Source organism: Trachurus trachurus (genome assembly GCF_905171665.1).
Source record: "Trachurus trachurus genome assembly, chromosome: 12".
Lineage (NCBI taxonomy): Eukaryota > Metazoa > Chordata > Actinopteri > Carangiformes > Carangidae > Trachurus > Trachurus trachurus.
Genome location: NC_139908.1, coordinates 11,043,293 through 11,066,791, shown reverse-complemented (window position 1 = coordinate 11,066,791; position 23,499 = coordinate 11,043,293). Strand labels below are relative to the sequence as shown.

General features: G+C 42.3%; 1 protein-coding gene across 1 annotated transcript; it reads right to left on the bottom strand.

The window, feature by feature from the left end:
• Positions 1 to 204: 204 nt before the first annotated feature.
• mtrex (Mtr4 exosome RNA helicase) lies at positions 205 to 23,293 on the bottom strand. The gene is made up of 27 exons (XM_083983490.1): positions 23,171 to 23,293; positions 21,960 to 22,100; positions 21,635 to 21,701; positions 21,484 to 21,546; positions 20,987 to 21,099; positions 20,699 to 20,873; positions 20,501 to 20,591; positions 20,250 to 20,374; positions 18,992 to 19,090; positions 18,682 to 18,802; positions 18,315 to 18,446; positions 15,040 to 15,119; positions 13,271 to 13,381; positions 12,287 to 12,388; positions 10,666 to 10,791; positions 9,892 to 10,042; positions 8,790 to 8,962; positions 8,632 to 8,700; positions 8,426 to 8,551; positions 8,124 to 8,234; positions 7,834 to 8,022; positions 5,854 to 6,017; positions 4,832 to 4,937; positions 3,337 to 3,393; positions 3,085 to 3,247; positions 1,318 to 1,422; positions 205 to 460 (listed from the first exon to the last, which is right to left on the bottom strand). Exons 1-27 carry the CDS (start codon positions 23,269 to 23,271, stop codon positions 408 to 410), a joined length of 3,114 nt encoding a protein of 1,037 aa, XP_083839616.1. The 5' UTR covers positions 23,272 to 23,293; the 3' UTR covers positions 205 to 407.
• Positions 23,294 to 23,499: the final 206 nt, after the last annotated feature.

Sequence of the window (23,499 nt, the reverse complement as noted above, 5' to 3'; positions counted from 1 at the left end):
GCACCACTTTGCTCATGTAAGGAAAAAAAAAAAACACAACATACAAAAAAAACAATAAAAGTGTGACTGTTTCTGGCCATATAGATGCAAGAGAAACACTTCTGTTTACATCCTCAGACAAATGTAGACTCCCTCTTATTCATTAAATACAACTGAATCACTGTGGACACACAACTCAACAGGACAAAACTCAGGTAAGTTGGTGGGGGAAAGAAAATCAGAAAAGTATCTTTAAAAAACAAATTGTTTTTCCAACTGAAGTCGATCGTTAACGAACCAAATATTTGACCCCGAGAAGAAAATGGAGGTCGAGGTCAGGAGATCCCATCTGTGTTCATCATAATTACCAGTCCCAACACAGCGTGTGTCCTCCAGCAGCCACAATGTGCTGGGAAGCTGTAAGGCCACTATAGGTAGAGACTGGCAGCAAAAACAATGTCTCTCTTGATCTTTGTTATCCCTGCAAAAAAAAAAAAAAAACACAAATGAAGAAACTTTGTGTAAAACAGAGACAGATGTGTCAGTGAAGACCAATTTACCGAAATATATTTTGCAACTCTGGGGACAAACAAGCCAGGCTGTACAGTCAGTGGCCGCTTTATTAGGTGTGGTGGGGGTGTAGCGCACAGAAACACCTCTTGATGCAACACAGCAGCGCTGAGCGACGACGTCATTAACGATGACCTCGTCACTAAAGCATTATTTCATTAACACATCTGCAACCGTGTCAACAACAACTGAGCGTTATGGGCGCCATAAAAAGTCGACTTCATGGCAGAACAGCTGTGACGGAGTGGATTAGACTGAACAGGTGAACCTAATAAAGTGGACATTGAGTGACGTGTGAATTGCATTTAAGAAACCGAGTTGCACTGCGCTGCTTTAGGTGTGTTTAGGTCTGGACTATATTATCACGCTACACTGACTAATTGAACATGGCTAACAGCTCCAAGTCTCCTGGTTCAACTTGTGTTTAGTATTTAGGATCCACATGTTGATACAGAGCTGGTTCAGATTTGTGGCCGAAAAAAACACCACCGCAGGCTAATTCTATAGAAGAGGAAAAGCAAAATATATATAATCTTATAATCAGTCTGGCCTTTTGATCTTACAATTTAAAATGTTTCCTAGATTAGATTAAGGTTGGAACAGAGATCAAAAAGACTGTTACCTTATAGGTTTGAATGGCGGTGTCTGGTAACAGGATAGAAAACAACTGAAAATGTCCTTCACAACAGTGAATCTTTGGCATTTGGTAGCTCAATATCTAAAATGTCAGTTAACAACCTCCTGTGAAACCACACCGAGCTCTCTTACCTTCGGCGAACTTGTTTTCCAGCTCAGTGTTGCCGATGGCCTTGGCTGCAGAGCACATCTGTCTCAGCACCTCCTCCAGACGCCGCATGCAGCGGATGATGCTCCCTACGCCAGACAAGACACACACACACACATCACATGGTGTTTAGTGTGCGAGTGTGAAGAGGACACGCATTTATAAAAATCTAACCATGAAGCAGATCAGCTGACTCAGTCCAGAATCGATTCTCAGTGAATATTTCATGGGATAAAAGGAGATCAGGGAGGAATGTGTTTGGGACTACAGATGCAAATTATCTTAAGGCTATAATCTGGTATAGTGCATCAAATGGCAACATTTATGTTTTAACTGTACATTGTCCCTTTTTAAATAAATTAAAATTGAAAAAATTGAATTTTAAGGTTAACATTGTTGGTGCTGTGAGGGACCACAGCTCACTTCCTAAACATCTGAATCCTCTTTGATAGTCTTGCCTTATAATGTGTTTTATAGGTCTGTAATGAATCACTTTGTACGTCATTTCCAACACGTTTCCTGGAGATAACTTCAAATTACTACTAATTATAAGGAAAACGGAGAGAGTACGTTTGAATGGCAACCTCCCAGTTTCTCCTAATTAAGTGTGATTATAGTATAGAGAGACCTTAGTCGGAGCACAGCAGGTCAGCTGAACATGAACCCAACATGAGATTAGTCAAGAGGAAAGAACGCAATATGGAGAATGAAGTTTCCAGCAGTAAATGAATAATCGATGATGAATCACTGTTTTCTTGCAAAAGTGCCAATTGTTCTGCTACATAGTGACAGAATAAATAAACCCCTCCAACGAAACTCCCACTGGGATTATAATCAACCTGTTTTTTTAATTTGCAGCCTGAAATTTAAACAGAAAGACGAGACAAGAGGGTAGATATTGAAATACACTGAAAATAATGATTTTGGAAATGTCACAGCTCTCCGGCTCCGTTGTCAACACACACAAACACGAATGTGAGCGAGAGCACGAGGACATCTAAAACTCCCCGCAGTTTCCCAACTCTGCATTACTTACCTTATTGCAATGACACCCAATATTTCACAGCTGAGGTCATTGCTGGGAGTCAGAGATAGAAAACTATGGGGAGAACCATGGACTCTGAACTGGGTTCAACTCAAACCACACATCATAAATCAATTAGTGAAACTCTTCCAGCCTCCGAGGGGCTGCGTGAGTGACCGTGGAGAAATCTAGGGTGAAGTGGTTTTGTAAAGTTCACGTTGTAGCTCGGCAGCAGTGCAAGAATGATTCAGATCCTTAAACCCAAGTAAAACAACGTTAGTATTTAAAGTGGTAGTAGAAGAAAGTACTCATTCTGAGGTTACACTACCAAACCCTGATGTTTTTATTTCTATGAGACACTGAACAGTTTAACTTCTTTGAATTTCAAACAATTATTAAAACCCCATCTGAAAAGTTTAGAGGGGAAAAGTCTCTATGGTGGAGCTGTTCACAACTCGTACACGTCTGAAACATGATCAGGGTCTAAAAATAGAGTTTAATCCTCAACAACGTAGTTCAAGTTCTTTGTTTTTATGTTATTTTGGAAATGTATGTAGAGAGGTACAAACCAAACTTTGTATAAAGAAAAAGAAGGGTTATAAACAAGGCTATAAAGAAGCATGCATTTTAAATTATTTCTTAAAATACATACAACTCATGCACTTGACAAAATGCCAACAGTCTATAACATGTATTTCAACTTCCTGTCCTGTCAGTAGTAACCAACCTTCAAAGACGTCTGTCATCTTGCAGATCTGAGCGAACGTGGCGCCGTTGGTCCAGGCGTAGACCACGTCCATCAGGTGGGGCTTGAACTGGTTCAGATACGTCTCCTCGTCCACCTCCAGCTTGGCGTCCGCAGACACCTTGGCTATCCGCTTGGCGCACTCCTGGACACAGCAACAACAACAATCGCAATCAGTTCTCATTTTCCCACCAAATCTCAACTTTTTGAAACGTTTTGGATGATTGATCTCACCTGCATCTGTCTCAGGGGTGCGGCCAGCTGTTCGGTCAGTTTCGGCATCTCGCTGGCCTGGAGGGCGAAACGACATTAACGTTGTGACAGCGAATTGCAAACATTTGTTTTGGTCTCTTTATTGCGAGCTCCAGGCCAAAAACACTGTATGCTGCTACTTAAACCCGTTGAAGGCGTGTTTGAGAAGGCGGCAGCTTTCTGTTTTGCTCATGGTGGTTTAGATTAGTTTTTTTCTCAGAGGTCAGACATGTGGGAAATAGTAAACAACAGGAGAAGAGCGAGGCTGCTGACATTCAAACAGTCAACAACCGGAAAGCAACTTTCAAGAGGCTCTGAACTGTGAATGACTTTTTAAAGCCCCTGTATGGAGCTTTTAACTGGATATGCAAAAGTCTCTGGTTTCTGCTGATGTGTCTCTGTTACCTACAACAGCAAATGAGCCCATCAGTGTGAAGATACGCTATTTCTAAATAGTCTAATTCTATACCTCTGGAAGGCATGGTCGGGTCGGACCACTGACGAAACGATACGAATAGATACATTAGGCTGCTAAAAAAAAAAAAGTGCCATCTTCTTTCTGACGTTTCCAAAACAAATCTACATGCGCCGGCCAGACAAACGTCTTCATGACAGTGGGAAATGCAGTCTTCATTCTGCCGCTTTCGTCCACAGGGGCCGCCAAAATCAACACTAAATGAAAAGTCTGTACAGGGGCTTTAATTTTAAAAAGAACTAAATCAATCGATTAAGTTAAGTTAATGATTGTTGCAAATCCATTCATCTTCTAACTGTGAGCATTTTTTTCATGTCATAAATGAAAGATGTTTGTGTTGCATAATACGTAAGTAAATATATGTATAAAGTGTAAGTATCTGATTAAATGACATGAGTGAATGACTCCACTGGTTATTACTGTTCAATAATCCATCACAAAACTCTTACTGGAGCATTTTAACATCAGAGTATGTTACTGGTTTAGAGTCACACACAGTTTGCCGTCACCCGGAGCTGAAGAGCAGCAGGTGCTCTTTGATGACAGGCGACAGCTGAGCACACAGGAACACACACAGTAGTAAAGTGCTGCAAACATGACAGCTGCTTGTCATCATCCGCTCTCTCTTCATCCGAGACAGAAACGGAGGAGTGAGACGAGGACAGTCGGGGGCGCTGATTGAGTTCAGACAGGAATGTGTTGGGTTCAGGGGACGGAGCCGATGCGGAGCCAAAGAAAAGGTTTGTTAAACCATCTGATGCTGGATTGCCTCATTGAGAGAACAGGCATCATTAGGCAAGACAAACACACACATCAAACTCAGGTTTCTGTTTTGCTTGCAGAGCATGGGAAGACGCCAAGAATGCGACTGAAGCTCGAAAGTGTGGGAATGGGAATCAACTGTTTATCTTGGTGTTTGGGGAAAAGCTTCATATCTGTTTGTATGGAGAATTAGAGGAATTATATGTGTGTGTGTGTGTATGCATATGTGTTTATTCGTACGTTCTCCTGGAAGACGAAGCAGGACAGCAGGGCGGTGGCTTGTTCCACCGTCAGGTCGTTGAAGAGACCGTTGAAAATCATCTCTGTGAGCAGGAGCTCGTCGGCGCTGGAGAGATTAACACAGAGTTCATTATTAGTGACATCTCCCCTCATACTTCAGCCATCAGAAGACTTCCCTAAACCTAAACCAGGATAATAAACACAGCACTAACATTTAGACCATTGGTTCCCAACCTTTTTTGGCTCGTGACCCCATTTTGACATCACAAATTTCTGTCATTCAGATTATCATCATCAATCAAGATGCACCAGTTCAGATATTTTTATATGCTGCATCATATTTGAACTCGATTTATATTCGAGAAAGTGAAAGTATAGAATACAGTTGTTTAAGATAGTGTGTGGTGTTATTAATCAGAATTTAAAAAATAATAATAATTAGTTCAGTAATTTTTTTTTTATCAATTACTAGACATTTCAGGCAACCCCATTTGAATTCCAGGCGAACCCACATGGGGTCCTGATGCCAAGGTTGAAAAACACTGATTTAGACTGAGACTAAACACTCAATATTTTACTGAATCAGTCATTTCATCACCAACAGACAAATCTGTGATCTGCTTCTGCTCAGGATGAGACTGAAACAAAGCCTGAGACGACATCTATTTGCGGGCGGTGGCGACAGCTGGCTAATCCAAACATCATGCTTTCACTGTCAGTGTCAATCGGTGGTTTAATACACATCGGTGTCCCGGTTTTGAGCCTCATACTGGTTTCATTCATATCTGGTTTGGATGTTTATGTTTGTGTGGAACATGAGAAACCAGCGGCCCGATCACTTGGTAACAACAGATCTTAGGAATTAGGAGGATTTTCTGAGAATATTTCCACGAGCCCTCAAGTTCCTGGAAAAACAAATTCTTAAAAGTTATGAACTTAAGATGCTGTGGGGAAACAAGGCTCTAGATAACCCCCCCCCTCTCTCATGAATGTCCCCAGGTTTCTGCGTCGTCCTGTCCTACCTGCTGATTTCACAGGCGACTCGTCCTTTCATCTCGATCACGTCGGAGGGGCTGGCGAAGCCGAGGCGTCGCAGGACTCTCTTCCTGCACTTCAGCTTGTCCATCTGCAGGACAGTCTGAGCTTTCTTCAGCTCTCGCTTTGCCGTTCGAACATCTGCTGCGATCTGAAACACACACACACACACACACACATACACGTACTGTAAGACTATGCAGAATTGAATAAAATGTAACCTGGGGACACTCTTCCAGGGTTTCCAGAGAAGCACTAAAACCTCTTTGATAAGTACCAGCTGTTCTGTGCATGAGCTATTTTCAAACATTACACAGAGATGGAGAAGAATATGTGAGTTATTTGCCAACAGATGTTCATCTTCCTCCTTATCTGTCCATTATCCACTGCAACCTTTACCCCCTTATTATTACAACACACCTCTGGGCCAGAGAGGCAAACACAATGACAAAGATAGATTTTACCAGCATGGTTCATTACTCATGGGAAGTGTAACTTCTCAGAACTAGTGACTGCACGTGAGATGAAGAAATCACTGACATATGCACATGAGAGCAGAAAAAGATTTTGGAGCTTGTGCTGAGCAAGCACGCATCCAAATACACAGAAACCAAGTGTTTCAGTTTGAGTGATCACAGGAGGAACAACTATTATCTGCCATGGTGTGTGTGTGTGTGTATGGTTAAGGTGTGATCAACTGCTGCTTTGCTAATCAAATAAGGCAGGAGTGCTATCAGTGCTGGGCAAGCACAAGAGATGCTAAATGAAAAGCAGCTTCCAGCCTCACGCTGCCACTAAAACATAAAGTGAAGTTATCTAGTTTACTCTGTGCTGAATACTCTATCATTTTACAACACAAGCTCACAGAAGACCACAGAGAGATGTAAATGTTTATGCAAAGTGTCAAACACAGTCTGGTCCTGTGGTCCCCCGCCCAAACTGCTTGTTTAGCATATATGACACCGTGCCTTTGCAACAACCAAACTATCAACTAAGAGAGGTTACACTGGCTAAATGATAAACACTAAACAGGACATAATGGACAGACTTGGACGTTTATTTTGAAGGGACTCATATGGTGCTTCCTAAATTATAGGATCTAATTATGATCTAATGTTAAAATTGTTCACTTTTCCAGAAACAGGCAATATTTGCACAGCACATTTTGCATCATCAGTAGCTTTAATACTTTTATTCTGGACCTTTCCCTACATTTGCAAATTTACTTTGTTTATTTTTAGTGGGTTTTCCCTTTTCTTTTTTTCACTGCAGCCATTCAGTGGATGGCAATGTCACCCCATCAGTCTGTCCATCACCAGTGGATGTTATTTTGTAAACACATTCATGATCCTCAGAGGATGTACCCATCGTGCACTTTTCTAGTCTGGATTGATCGTCATAGACGTTATTTCAGGTTATGCTGGAGGAAAGGTGAACGATATAAACATCCAAGTCTTAATTTGCTATTTCTTTGGTTTATGATCAAAACTGACGAATCTCTGATTAGTTAACATGTTAAAACACTAAACTAAAAAGGTCAACATAGTTCCTTCTGCTGCTGCTGAGCATCATCATGTTAGTGCTGTATTTGTTAACACAGGAAGTTCTCTGAGCTACCTCTAGATAGATTTGCAGTTTAAAAAAATCTTAACCTTTTTTATATGTAAGAACAAAAAAAACCACATGGAACAAGGAAGTATGAGTGAGGTTGAGGCCCTGTGGTCAAGGTACAACTGCTTTCTTCCTGTGTTTGTCTGTATAAGTTTATATATGGCCAAAGCCAACCGGTCTGACAGGAAAAGACAAAGAAAGGTCACAGATTGACATCTAACAAAAAGGTATAGCCCATGTAGATGAATAGGAAAGATAAAAATATTAATAATTCAACAGTAACAAACGCCGTTAGTCACCTCAGCTTTCAATAGGCTTTGACATTTAGCACGAACAAAACACACACGGTTCCTCACCACAGCTTTCTTCTCGCACAGAGAATACACAGATTCCAGGTTGGGGTCGCTGTGCAGCGGGTGCGAGTACATGCGGTGCTCGAAAGCCTCCACTTTCTGGATGACTTTCTTCAGCGCAGGGTCTTTGATGCCCATGTCGTCTATGGGGTCGAGTAGAGGAACGCCATCTGGGAAACGCTTCTGCACCTCCTGAAGATGAAATGTTTGGAGGTAAAGAAAAGAGAGGGTCAGAATTCAGACACTGCTGTCAGTTTCAGTATCTTCCGTTTCAACATGGCTGCGTTTTGTACCATTATAGATTTGAGCATGAGCTGTCGGTTGTCGAACGGCCTGAGGTCTTTGGGGATGTAAAGACGAACGGAGCTGATGGAGGTGAGGAGGTGCAGCATCACTGGGACCACCTGGACAAAGACACTGATTATAATCACAGTGACAAAGCTTCTGGACAAATTTTAAACAATTTTCCATGGAAAAAAAAAAAAAACAGTTATGTGAATCTGTTAAGCATGTTTCCACTATACTTGCATCAAGTGTAGACATTTAGGGGGATTTGTTTGTGCAATGTTTGTTTCCATGTGTTTGTTTCACCCACCTGCATCTCTCCAGTCTCTCCGGCAGCAGCAGGTTTAGCGGCCTCGGTCGCGGCGTCTTTCACGCTGTCCTTACTACAATGGACCAAAACCTCCACCACATACAGCGGCTCCGAGTCGGTAGCGGTCTAAACAGTGGAAAATGTGCAAATTAGTCACATTCATGGTTTCACAAACACTTTTTCCATCCAACACCACGAGATCTTACCTTCACATTAGACTTCTTGCAAAAGTTCACAACAACCCCCCAGCCAAAGTCATCCTCTTCATTTTTCACCTGCGGGATATCAATAAAAATCGTGTAAAAATATGCAGAAGTAAGTAAGTAACGTCCCATCGTCAGAGTGTAAATGTGTCAGGTCCTACCTTGACAAGGCGCCCAGGCTGCAGGAAGGGTAGGCAGTACTTGGGTTTGTGGATGAACTCTTGTATCTCTTTAGCCAGCTTTGCCAGCTGTTGTCTGATTTTAAAGTACGTGGCAACACCCTCCTCATTGGGGATCTCAATGCCGTGGTACTGCTCCTCCAGCTTCTTTATTTCTACACAAGAAATAAATGGTAGGTTCAGATGGTGCCAATATGCTGTTGAAACTTTCTCCACTTGATTTAATTTATTTTATTGGATCTCCATTAGCAAGAGCACATTAACACAGCTATTCTTCCTGGAGTCCAAACATTAAGTCAAAATTGTCTCTTCTTCCGAGTCCATCAAGGAAAAAACAAACAAAAACAGCTAACAGCTAATACAGTCACAACACATAGATGCAGACATACATATAACACAAGACATGATACACTTGTACAATACCAATAAGAATCCGTAAATACAGTATATGCAAGGGGAAAACAATATAGCAAAACATACAAACAGATACCAAAATAGTAATCTCACAGGGCCGGGAAGAGAACAGCGACTACACCATATAGCATATATACCAACACCCTCAGGTGCACCTGCACAATTTAACTACTGCAGCTGCAACATTAGAAGAAACTGTTTGAGCAAGAATTTATACCTCTCTTTGGAATCTATTAACACAATATAAAATATTGATTTTCATAGGTCTAAGGAAAATAAAAAAGCCCATTTATTGGCAATGAGAAAAACTGAGTTGCAACCTTACATGAAACACATCATATACTTGATCATGTCATCTTAGGAGTGACATAAATGTTCATGTAAGTGCTTGTTAACATCTGAAACTGAATTTTGCCAACATGCAAGTACTGTACTGTGTTTTATCTAGCTTCCCTGGAGGAAGTTCACATGATTAACAATAGCAATAATGATTCATCCTAATCAGGGAAGTAACCACTAAAGAAGACCCATGTTGCAACAGAATCCAATAAAAAGGTCAAAACTAAAGAATCAGTTCAGTTCATTTTTCTCTCCATAAACCATATTCCTTCAACCTCTATTACCTCCTGTGACCTGCAGTGTGACGCGCTACATGTGGAGAAGTACTTACTCTCCACTACACCAGGCAGAGCCCTGTAGTGCTGGAACTGGTAGAAAGACTTCTCCAGCATGTACTCTGGGTTGATCTCCTCCACACGCAGCAGGTTGAGCACCATGTTGTAGGTGAGGTGGAAGGCACTGTTCAGTGGGTCTGCAGATCCCTGCACAGCACAGGAAGAAACACACACACATCAGAAACTACTAACCAGGATCTGATAGCATTGTTCGCATTTGACCTTAAAGTGCCAAGAGTGTATGAACTTTGGATAAACGCAGGCCGACGTCACCGCCCCCCAAAGTTTAACTCTGAGGAGCATTTTGCAAATACGACTTCTGAATCTCCAGAGATATGTGTTCAACATCTTTCTCCAAGAGATCCTGGAAGTTACGCACCGTGTCAGCGCCAACAAACAGTTTTACATTAACACGACGTCTTTCGAGAGCTGCGCAGATACATATTTATAGCAGCGCGGCTGTAAATGTGTCAAATCAAAGACAAAAGAGCGAGACTCCCTGGCTTCTCTGTGACAGTGAACTCAAGTGTTGAGCTCAAAACGACCTGATGATCCACAGAGAGAACAACTTAAGAGTCAATTCTTCAGACAACTGAACTCTCAACGAGACATAAGGGAAATGTGTTGAATAGTGGGACGATTGTAGCGCTTGAGGCACTGAAGCTGTTTGAAAACATATAATGGATGACTAGTAGCTGGGTTCTGAAGAAATAACTTGAGCTTAAAAAGTTAAAAGAAAAAACGCTTCAGAGCAGCCAGACTCACTGTACCTTGAGCAGCTGTTTGCCCACAGCTGGACTCATCTTCTCATCCACCATGAAAATAACAATCCCCCTGTCGTCCATTCCTCTCCTTCCAGCGCGCCCAGACATCTGGATGTACTCACCTGATGTAATCTAAACCACCAGAAAACACACAACACATGAAGAAGAGAAGGAGGTTTGTTAGTAAAATACTTTCTCTCCCACCTGCAATATGATAAATAATTGTTGTTCTGACAAAAACTGAAAAAGGGAAATGGCCCCAGAGAGAGAGGAAGTTAAAAACATTTAAATATGGAGCGGAAAAGTAATGCGATGATGTATGATAGGAGTGAATTGTTTTTACAGTGATACTACAGTTAGAGCCGAGCCAAGTGTCTGCATTATTAACATCGAGATCTAGGTGATGAAACGGTCTCGTGAGGAAGAGACTGGTGCTCGGATGATTGCGGAAAACTGGTCCACTCTGCCTCACACGTGGCTCTGATTAATCTCCACGTATCTATTGGTCTCTGAGCAATGAAAACGCAGCGAAAGCCAGGTCCGATTCTTTCTTTCTTCTCCTTTTTTTTTTGTTTTTTTTGTGCCGACTAAACGATCCGATCGTCATTTCAGGCATGCTGCGGGGATCAGCTCTTGATTTGAAACACAGTGCCGGTTCAGGAATGAAAGATTTGTGTGTACTGAAGTGTGCGAGTGCCTGCGTGGAGCTTTGGCATCCGTCAGAGGCACCAGATGTTCCTGATGAACTTCTTGGAGGGCAATTTCCTTCTCTCTCGCATTCTCTTCAACCCCTTTGTGTATGTGTGTGTGTGTGTGTGTGTGTGTTTGTGTGTACGACGTGTGTGTGCGTGTGTGTGTGACAAAGCTGGAGACCCACGCGCAAGAAGTGACGATAAAGGCTGCTGCTGCTTAGTGACGGCAGCTTGGCGCTCACAGCCCCCCATCTCTTATACACAATACGTGGCTGTTTATGTGGCTGCAGGACTTGAAGACCTTATAAAGGCCTCAGAGCAGCACGCCGTGTGTGTGTCTGTGTGTGTGTGACACGGCTACACACTGCAGACAGGCCACAGCAGCTTTAAAGAGATAGCACTGTTTATAGGGAGTACTACTACGGAGAGACACAAACATTTTCTTGCTTCTCACAGGTAGAGTCATGAGGAGGAACTACAGTTACGGGTTAAGCAGAGGCTGTGTGCAAAAAGCATTTTTTACACTCCTCCAAGAATGGATGAGTGGTCTGGATTACATTTTGGCTCGGTCCATGTTCAGCTTTTATGTGGCCATAGGATTTCGAATGCGTGATAAATGTTTTATTTGTTTAAGAAATAAATCCTAATTCTAAATAAGTGCCACTATGAAACTCTCGGTATTGCAAATGAGCATCTAGAGGACATCCAATAATAGACTCCAGCTCAGTTAACACCATTTAGAATACATTGAAACTACATGTAAAGACTTCATAAGACATCAGGATGTTCTCACGCTGATCGAGAAGGATAAAGATTCATTATAGAACAAAAAAATATCTCTTTTAGGGTTAGGGTTTTAGGGTTTGCAGAAACTAATCAGATAAAACAGAAATACAAACATGTGAAAGCAACTGTGTGTGTGTGTGTGTTCTTACAAAGCGATGATTCTTGCCATCAAACTTGCGTGCACTCGTGAAGAGCACGGTGCGAGCTGGCATGTTGATGCCCATGGCGAACGTCTCTGTGGCGAAGAGAGCCTGGGATGGAGAGGAGGAAGCGTCAAGTCAGATCTTATCTTAATACTGCGTTGGTCTCGTTCTCAATGCAGCGGAGAAAAACGTTTCCCTGAGGAGATTTTTCTTGTAAAGTTATGTTTGCGTTCTGCCGCTCTCACCAGAAAGCTTTGTGTGCGTCCTTGAGGTCTAATAAACTCTCTGAATGTGTTTCATTCCACATAAAACATCTGCAAAGCCAATTTGTCCGACATGATAAGTGGTGAGCTCAGACGGTAAATCTCAACACCCGCAACAAAGAAGCGTTGGCGCTTTCATAGAATTTATTAAAAGGGTTGATATCTTCAAAATGTGCAAAATGTGCCTTCACACGGGGGAGCAGGAGAGTGGGCCGGGAAGCTTTAATAAAAAGACTTTATTATCAAAACTCTGCATGTGATTGCTCCTCAATACCCAAGTGACCGCAGTTTCTATTCTGAAGTATTTTGAAAGCTGCATTGTATCCAGAATAAACCTGTCTCACACTATGCTGCAACATTTTTTACATTTATATTTCTTGACTACTTTGCTATTTTAACTTGTACACTTTGAGTTGGAGATGTTATTGTAACAAAAAGAAATTTCCCCTTGGGGATCAATAAAGTATTCCAATTCTGATTTTGCTTGTAAGTGAGCCTTTTAACTCTTCTAGTTTCATTCCAACTGGATTATTTCACTGTTACCTGAAGCTACAAGACCAGATCACACCAGCCCCCTGTACTGATTTAAGGTCTGAATGACTGTAGATGAGTGGGATAACCTGAAAGTGGCAGTGCAAGAGTGAACCAAAACTCCACAGGGTTGCCTTTGGGTGCTTGTGGGAATGTGTTTGTGTATATGAGCATCTTGATGCAGGGACAGTGGCACCTTGATCAGGCCTTCAGAGAACAGGATCTCTATGGTCTCTTTCAGGATGGGCAGCAGGCCTCCGTGATGGATCCCTATTCCCCTCTTCAACAGCGGCAGCACGTGTTCCACCTGAGAAACACAAACAGGAGGGAGGAGGTGAGTGTTTGTTGTTTATTTGTTGTCACAGCGCAAAGTTCAGCAGTTCATAGAAATCGCAGCGATCGTCACCAGAGAGCAGGAAAAAAAAAAGCTTCCAAAATCTCATAGTGGAAAAAAGAGCGACACATTGTTGTCGCTGCTCCTACCGTAGCGGTCTAACCACTAACAACTATTACCTCAACGCGGCTGCTTCTCATAATGCGCCTGCACACAGCAGGGTCGGGTAACAGAAGCGCAGTGTTGGGAGCCTGTGTTGACGTTATCAGGGTATATACACAAATCTTTGAGTCAATTTACTACCATTTAATACCTTTTTTCACTACCTTCAGATTTTTTTTAATACCACCACGACATCGAGTTGCACCAAGTATCAATCAGAAAGATTTTATGACATGTACATAGATTTTATCATCCAACACTTACTTACATCATTACCATTACCCAGGAGACTCGGTTGCACAACAGGGCATCATCCATAAGTCATCAGGAACATTTGATCAAAAATAAAATATCTTATCATGCCTTTCTCAATCACCAGCCTCTCTCCCCTGATCCCCCCCTCACCTGCCCCCCCCCCCCCCTCACTCACTCACCTCACTCCACCTCCCTCCCTCCCTCCCTCACCCAACTCACCTCACTAACTCTTTAAATAAATACCTGGTTCTGTCTCTACCGTCACAGAACACAGTGGTAGGCCATATATATGTTTTTTTTACATCAGTGTGAAAAGTTTCAACAATGTCCGCACATCTGCACCGTCGGTCTGTGTCTCACGTGCGTTCCATCTGACCTCAGCTCTCAGTAGAAGCTGCAGCTGCTGCAGGTGTCTGTATCTGTAGCGCTTCGGGGCTTCCTGCCCTTTCAAACGGAGCAGACCCGGACCCGGTCCGACTAAACACCGGGCTGGCGGTAGAAGGTTCATGGAGCTGTGAGCCGCGAATGCATGAAAAAAGAGCACATCGGATGTGCGGCGCGTGACGTGCATCTACATTGACACACACATAGGCTACATCAAGGCGCCTGTCATCTCAATTTAAGTCTTCTGCAAACTTGCATTTTCCCATATTCGAAACGTTTTGCCACACGCTAAAATCCGAAGAGATTCACTAGCACTTCTATCCGCCTGACAACTATGCGCGCGAAGACGATTTTAGATTTCTAGCGGCCAATGAATACAATGAATTGATATGACGTCAATATCATTCCTTTTTTTTTTGAAGTAGCGGCGCAAGCAAGTAATGCTTTATTTATTTTATTACGCCTATTTCATCAAAATAAAACCAGTCATTGTCCAAAAGAAAAAAAATAATACCTATTCTTTAAAATTAATACCTTTGGACCAAATTTATCACTTTTTAAGGCCATTAAATTTTGCTTTTTTGATTTATCACTTTTTAATACTTTTTAAAACCCCGCGGACACCCTGGTTATGTGTGCGGCTATTTACGTTCAGACTTGTCTAAACTGTCTCCATCTTGGAAGAGAAAAAGACGACAGGGCTTTTTCTTTCTGTGGCTTTATAATAAGGTGACAGTGCTGCGTTGGAAAAAAAAAAAACAGGAGGCACAGTGTGGATGTTTACACAAAACATGACGACGGGAGCTGTGAGAGAGTCCAGCCCTCCTCACCTGAGGGAGTTTCTTGTCTTCGTCAGAGAGACAGTCCACCGCGTTGTTGAACACTTCCTCCACGAGACGTTTCTCATCATCTGGAACAAAGAGAGGAAACAAAAAAAACAAAAAAAACTTTTTATTAACGTCTTCTGATGGCCGAGCGCAAATCTATTTCTTCTACCCTGGATATATGCGTTTCGATGACTCAACATTCGCTCGCACACAAACACAGACTCTTGGGTGATTTCAGAACGTTTCACATATAATTTCTGTTGACACGAGAAGCTCATGAGGGACGTCGGGTGGGGGGAAGAGGAGGAGGGGGGGGGGGGGGGGGGGGGGGGGTCTTATGTTTTTTAAAGAATAGCTTGCAGGAAAACTTCAACCACCCAGAGACTGAGCAAACAAACGATGCTGCTATCGTCACTACGAATCTGTGCTGACTCTAGATTTTATCTCAGTTCGCTGTTTGTAAGAAAATCTAGCGTAATTACACAAATCAGACAAATATTCATATTGTTCCACTGATTGCTGGTTTTTGAGGCCTCTGGTTTTTCTAACTAAAACAAACACTACCTGGAAAACGGCTGCCTGCTGCTGCCGCATTTAAACCCACTAATCTATTAATAAAATCTGCTAAATATGAAATGTTCCAACTGTGCCACTGCCACCACCAGTGTCTTGTTGTTGTTATAACGTTACATTGTTTGTTGCTGGCCGTCTCTTTCCGTGTGGAAACTTAGTCACAGTCATTTATGAAACATTCTGGGAAATCTTCCTCCTCATGTGCCCGTGTTAGTCAGAAACTTGGACTTGCATGAAGTCTGTGTGCCTCTCTGTTTATTGTTAATGCCAAATGACTTCACTGTCAATAGGAGTTTTTTTTTTTTAATGGTTCAATAACAAAGCAATGCCACGGACAAACACACACTGAGAGCCGGCGTAACAAAGCAAGTTGGCTCCACGGCTCCATGAAAGAAATGTCACAGCCAGGACGCAGAGTTTATATGAAGATCACAGGGAAATGTTCATCTCATCAGTTAGTTAACTCCTTGATCATCCAAACTACAAGCTGTGTGTGCACAAGTCATGCAACCACTATTAGTCTAAATATTTGGCTCTGGACCAAAGTGATGGATGCACTCTATCAACCTCATGCTCTGCCGTTAGGGGAATAAACAAGTACAAGAGGAGAACATGGGAACAGATCTGCAGTCGGTCAGTCGTTGTGCGTCTCGGCACCAGTCGGTCCCCTGACTCCAATGTGGCTCTGCCACTGCACATACACTGCCCAGAAACTATGTGTCACAGCACACAGGGGGGAGGGAACGAGAGAGGAAGAGAAGGAGAGAGACAGAGAGAGAGAAGAGGGGGGGTATTTTGTCTTTTTAGTATCAAAAAAGTGAGATGAAGATGGAAGGAAGAAAGCACAAGAAGAAAAGGTAGAAGAGAGGGAAACTACGTGGCTCCCTGTCGTCATTATAACCCACCTACACACACAGACACACAAACAGAGGGACTCTGTAACACCAACAACCTGCCTACACGCAGCTCAGCCTGCTTCTAAACAATCTGGCTTCTCAATTGTTGGGTTCAGAGAGCTGGTTGGTGCCTGCCGGGGTTTTAAATGACAAAAAAAGAGAGAAAAACTTTCCCGGTGGAAATTTCAGAGCAGCAAATGGTTATTTCAGACGTATCTTGACATGTACTTTCTCCAGAGCAATCAAAAAGCACATCAATCATATTTCACGAAGGCTACTCTGTGGTTTATATAATTCTATAAAACTGAATATTTGACTACTTTTACAAATGAGATTTATCACCGATTTTATTTCAACATTTTTCCTCATTCTAGAGAAATTTTCTGCAATCATATGAAATTATCCGGCTGTTATTACTGGACACAATCTGCCTCATTTCCTAAGAAAGGCAGTTCAGTTTGTTCAAGAAGATTCTCACAACACACGAGAACTGCTGGAAATTAGGAGTTATTTTTGGCAGCAGTTTTTCTGTTAGTTTTTTTTTTTTTTTTTTTGTGCAATTTTGATGAAAAAGTTGGCAGCGTTGACAAGAAGAAAAGGTTTTCAGTGTTGGACGAGCTCTGCATTAAAACAAACCTCCTCATTTATAAGAATGTCATGATGCAGGGAAAACAAACCGACGAGGGAGGAAAATGTTTCTGTGAGTAAGACTTCAGTTCATAAGCATGTTTTATTTCACGAAAAAAAAGCCCAGAGCAGGTGGAGAGGAGCCAAGACCCATCTACTGCTGGATCATCTCCCATAGTGCAGAGATTTGTCCTCATGAAGCAACTTCACTTATCCACTGGACCAAACAGCAGGACTGGCTGTGCTCGCACAATAAGCCATATTCATGGCTCTCGCTCAGTGGGGAGGATTCATTCAGCCCCTGCTCGCCAACTATTTCGCATTTTGGTGACTGGTTTTCTCTTGCCTAATTTCAACTCCCTCCCAAAAAATGTCTCAGCAATTTGTCACAAAAAATGTATCTGCTTTGACATTTCGGTGAGCAAAGACAGACTGCAAAAAGACTCCACACTTAAGTGGAAATGTTCTCACACTGTCTAATCGTTTTGTTCCTTAGAAGAAGTGACAAAAATAGTGGAAATACAGCTCAAAATAAATAAAGCTGTACAGTTAAAAACAGGTTCATTATGCCAGGTTGACATTTGAGCGTTTTGCTGCTGGCTGAATAAGCAGTAACCGCTGGAATAACAGATGCCCGAGTAGAAAATATCATTAGATCATGAGGCGTAAAATAAGTGAGCTATGAATCATTGTAACCAGCACAACTGCGGAGAGTCAAATCTGAAAAGAGTCTTTTCTCTCCATCGCATGTCGATCTGCAGTATTTACCCTCAGTAAACACACCAGGCCCAATCTGCTCAACACACAGTTTGACCTCATTCAGAAACGCCAAGAACACATCACCTGCCATTAATTTCCTGGTTGGAGGGTGTGACGTGATCCTTTCACTATGCGTGTACAACCTCCGGGTCCTTTGACATACAACACAACACACCCACTCACACTCAACAAGTGCAGCAGCAGGAGCATAATTTAGTATGTTCATGTCAGTTTGGGCTCGAGCAGCTGATTTACTGCTCGTGTTGTAAATCTTTCCAAAGTGACAGGCCAAGTCCACGTTTGCAAAGGAAATAAAACACACACACACACACACACACACACACACACACACACACACACGCGCGCGTTCAAGTCGTAATCAAAGCACGGTTTTCTGCTGCATCGCATCTTGAGCTCACGTACCTCTGTTGAAGTCCAGTTTGGCCACCTGCAGAGCGTAGGCCTCGCACTCTTTCTTGCTGAAGCTGAAGATGATGACAGGCTGGAAGTTCCTCTCCATGATCATCTTCACGATCTTAAACACACTGGATGGACCTGAGGAAGGATCACAAACAGGAAGAGGGCATTTTAAGGATTTTAACTTGTCAAACAGCCTTGTGCACACTGAAGCGCTCTTTAACAGGCGCGTAGATGGAGCAGACTGCATCAGAAAAAGGAGGACAAACACCAACGCACTGTCTCTATACTAAAGAATGTTACTACAGTTTCTGTCTTGGACCTTCCTCAGGATTTTAACTTTGAAAGTGGACAGACACACACAGACACACACCTTTAGTGCCTCCTTTGCGTCCTCTCGGGTCCCACTTGCCGCCTCCGCTGCTGCCCCCAGAATCCCCTGCGTCTCTCAGCACCTGCATAGCTGTGTTGAAATTGTCCTCTCTGAAGTCTCCCTGAAGGAAACAATGGACATAAAGGTATTAGAGGAGACTTGTCACAGACACTGGTCCAGAAGATGCATCAAGAATAAGGAGATAGACCAATAATCATCTTGGTCTAATGTCACACCACCACACACATCAAATCTAAATTCAACTCATTTATCACTAATCTCTATAAGTCCAGTCTGTGGATGTACTTACGTTCTCGTCAACCACCAGGTGGAGACCGTCGCCCCCTGCTGGAAAGATGTAGTGCTGCAGCGGAGTGGGACGGTAGTCTGTGTACACCACATGGCACGGCTGCAGGAGACAAAACAGAAACACTTCATTATGTAAAACAGCACAGAAAGACACAGTGAAGTAGTACCTTGGTCTCTTTGTATAGACACACAGACACATGATGCCTCTAACTGTTTATGCAGGAATACGCAAACTCTACTTTACTAGATTGCATTAGATCAACAAAAACTTTTCTCCCGACCTTTGTTTACACTTGGCAGAGTGGCATCGCCATTAAAACGACATTATGCCAAATGAGCTATTCTGTGTCTCTGCATCTGGATGTACCGACAACAATCAGTGGATTATTTAAAAACATGCCAATTCAGAGGAGTTCTGTTGTTTGCAGGTTATCAAAATCTATTTATGGACATTTATTCTTATCATCATGAAGTCCAAGTCACACTGAAACTAAAAATATGTTTATTATACCTTTGTGTTCAGAATTAAACCAGTTATGACTCAGATGATAATAATTACTATGGTGATAAAAAGAGACAAATTAAAGCAGAAGTGAGTGATCCGGTCGTTTTCACTAATGCTGCGTTCCAGGCAGGCTTTTGAAATCATAAATTACAGCTTCAAGTCACAACTTACGACTTTGTAGCGTTCCAGGCAACCCACTCGTGTTTTTCCGACCTGTTTTACCGGTGAAAGTCACTATAACGGCCACTCGTAACTTCCGACCCGTGAAATCCTAACAGTACGTCTTTTTGTACAGTCTATGTACCAGATCGAACTGGTACGACGTCACAGGTCGGAAAAAAACGAGTTTCCTTGAACGCACCATAACAGTCCTCGTCCCTACGTCGCCACATTCACGGCGTTCCTTGGCTGCACACACAGCCCTGCATGCCGTTCTCTCTCCTCATTGGATAAAAACTGTAGGATACGATAAATGTTTTCTCCTCGACTCAGAGCAGAGCAGAGGGACTGACAGACCCGTGTTTCAGACCAAACACTCTATGTAAGTGATTGCTGTCGGAAGATATAACTATTTAAGACTTATGTTAACACAAATATATCACTCACTTCTGCTTTAATGGTCAAAACTTCAAATCCAACTTCCAGCTGTTAATTAACATCTGCTTGAACCCGTCTCTTTCACATCTCTCCTTCGGTGTCTACACTTTGAATACCCTATGCAGGAGTAGACTGTTCACTATGTGCAACATCTCACCTGCTTGTGCAGGTGACAAATCCACTCTGCAAACTGTCTGGCATTGGGGATGGTGGCCGACAGGAAGACGTAATGTACGTTGTCGGGCAGAAGAATGATGGTCTCCTCCCACACCACGCCACGCTCTGAAAAGGAAACGAACGACAAATTAGGTTGCATTGGGTCTCTACGCTCAGAAACCAAAATCATATTAGCTTTCCTGTGAACAGGGAGTTTGTCATTAGTTTGTCTGTGCTGTTTGAGTCACACACCTGAGTCTCTCATGTAATGGATCTCATCAAAAACGACCCACGCCACCTCCCTCATGATCTCGGAGCCTCGGTACAGCATGCTCCTCAGGATCTGGGGGGAAATAAGTTTATTGTGTCAAGACAGCGCCGACAAATAAAAGGGGATATCCGACACATCTAATAAAACCTCCACTGGTTTTAGGACCGACTGTGTCTCACCTCTGTTGTCATGACGAGGCAGGAGGCCGTGGGGTTTATGGTGACATCTCCAGTCATCAGGCCCACGTCCTGAAACTCCTCGTACATCTCTCTGTATTTCTGATTGGAAAGAGCTTTGATGGGGCTGGTGAAGATCACTCTCTGCTTCTCTCTGAGGGCCAGAGCAATGGCATATCTACAGGGAGGAGAGTACATAGAAAACCAGGTTAGATCACATGTCCGTTGTTTGGCTTCACCTGAAGGATGCTGTTGCAGTAAAACTGGATGGAGATGATTGGGAACACTCACTCAGCACAGACAGTCTTGCCGGCAGAGGTGTGAGCAGACACAAGCACGGACTCATTGTTGTCGATACATAAGATGGCCTCACGCTGGAAAGGGTCAAGAACGAAAGGGTACTCCTGCAAGAAAAGCAATAGCAAAAACAAGGGAGTAAGTGCCAGCAAATATTGGGATTGGAAATTTATGAAGCATTTTTTTGTTTTCCGTTTTCCTTTTTGTGTGTGTGTGTGTGTGTGTGTGTATTTTTTGTTGTTGTGTGATGTGCTTTCTGTGTTTGTGTACTGCAGTGGAAGGATAATTGTGTTGGGTATGTACTCCAGGAAGAATAGCAATGGCCTTGCCAAAGCTAATGGAGATCCCCAAAAAATTACATGAAAAATTAAATGAAATAAACTTTTTTTGTCCTGCATACTGAATAAAAAGCAAATTTAATTTTTGTATTCGGACATTTTGAACAAATTAAGTCATACAAATAGAAAGCCATAGTTAAACGCTCATCATACCTTGGCTGCTTTCCCCACTCTCGGTTTCAATGGTTTATATTCATCGCTGGCGGGCAGAGCGACCTATTGGGGAAAGACAAAAGCTTTAGCAAATTCAGGTTTGAGGAATTACAACAGAAGAAACACAACAGCTCTGATTTGCTTCCTTTACCTCATGTGAGCATCCTTCCACCGTTTCAACTTGCTCCACCTTCACCTGGGGCATAAATTCTGCAAGACTGAAGCAAACAAAGGTTGTGTTACTTACACAGCAGTAACTCTGAAAGCATATTCTGTAGCATCTAAAATTCATTTTACAACCAGTGTCACTCAAAATCATTACTTCATGTTGTAATCTGCACATGGGTACAATTGCATCTTGTGTTTTAGTAAATACTTTGTATCTGGTAACCTGAATGTACATCGACATAGATATGTAATAGCAGCATCTATGCAACATGTACAGGCCTACAGTATTTAGCTGTAACTCATCTCACTTGAGGTCATTAGCAGAGGCCGCCTCCTGCCGGGGTTTCTTTGTAAACACCATCTCCTCTCCACCGTCACTGTCTGCCTCCCTCTTGACCCGAGCAGCCGGAGCAGCATCCTTTTCCGTGACATCTTTACCTAAAGGTTTCCTGGGAAAAAGAGGACAAACAACAAATGTTGTCAGACAAAAATAAAAGTCCAGAGTGCTCAGAAGGTTCATCTAATCATGTGACGAAGATGCTCTTTGGTGGGAATATAGACTATAGATAGATTTCCCTTTTTTTTGACGTTGAAACCCACTTTCATTATGTTTTTATCTTTTCTAGTATATGAAATATACTTTTAAATAAAGGCTTTTACACATTTAAAGAAGAGTGCCTTGGATTTCCCTTTTTTTAAACAACAAAATGTTGTTAGCTGAAACTGTGGGTGTCATAACAACAACAACCATGACACTTGTTACTTTGATATTCCCAGTCTCACAAATGGAGATATCTTGCTAAACTTTGAGACAGTGCAAGTACATTTTTCATCTTGCACATGTGCAACCAGTAAATTTGCTGTGTTTTGTTTTGTTTGTTTGTTTTTAACGCACAAATAATCTGAAATCTGTCATTACGGGTGTAAGATGTATGAAGATCATGAATGAAAAGAAAATGTGAATAATATTTGCTGTCGACTATTTGCAAGTCGATTTGTGGCCCTAAATTATCTGTTTACGCCCCTAAAATTTTAGGTTTAGGGGTCACTGTGCTCCTGGCACTGACATTTACTCAAGAACTGCACTTACGTCAAATTTATTTCCATTTCTGTTACTTTGTTCTTATACTTAACTACACATCTGATCAAAAAATATTGCACGTTTTACTGCAGTTACAATCATTTATAATGGTCAAAGCTCCTAGCTACCTGGGGTATTCATAGGTTTCTATTCGAGTATTTTTACTTGAGTAGCGGCTCTACCACTTCCACCACTGCATAGAAACAATCTAAACATGACAAAATCAAATAATAATAATACTGTCAGTCGCCGTTTATCAGGAACATAGGTTATATAGCGTTTTTATAACAAATTAACGAAGCTAACTAACTAGTCGTCTTACGTTGGGACCGTTTCACTATCACGGGCGCACATGATGCTGCGTTCATGTTCCCTGTACGACCGAACCTTTGACTTCAAACACTAAATATTGACATGCTAAAAGCCCCAAAACTTTACCCTGTTGCCGGCGGTACGGGGGCAGGTATCTTTTTGGTCGTGGTTGATTGTTGTTCATCATCAAACACGCTGAACAAGCCGTCTCCAAAAGCGTCAGCCATGATTGCTGGGGGCACCGCTTCCCACAATTCAACACGAGGTTGTGTCGCGTTCAGGACATCGCGTCAAATACGTTACCTTTCGCCAGCAGTTATGATGGAAATATAATTTGAACACTATTATGAAGCCCATCTTATATGAGATATACAATATTTGCCTATGTCTAGATTTATTTGGCAACAATATGGTTCAAAAACCAAAGGTAAATAATCGTTAGCTGTTTTTGTTTA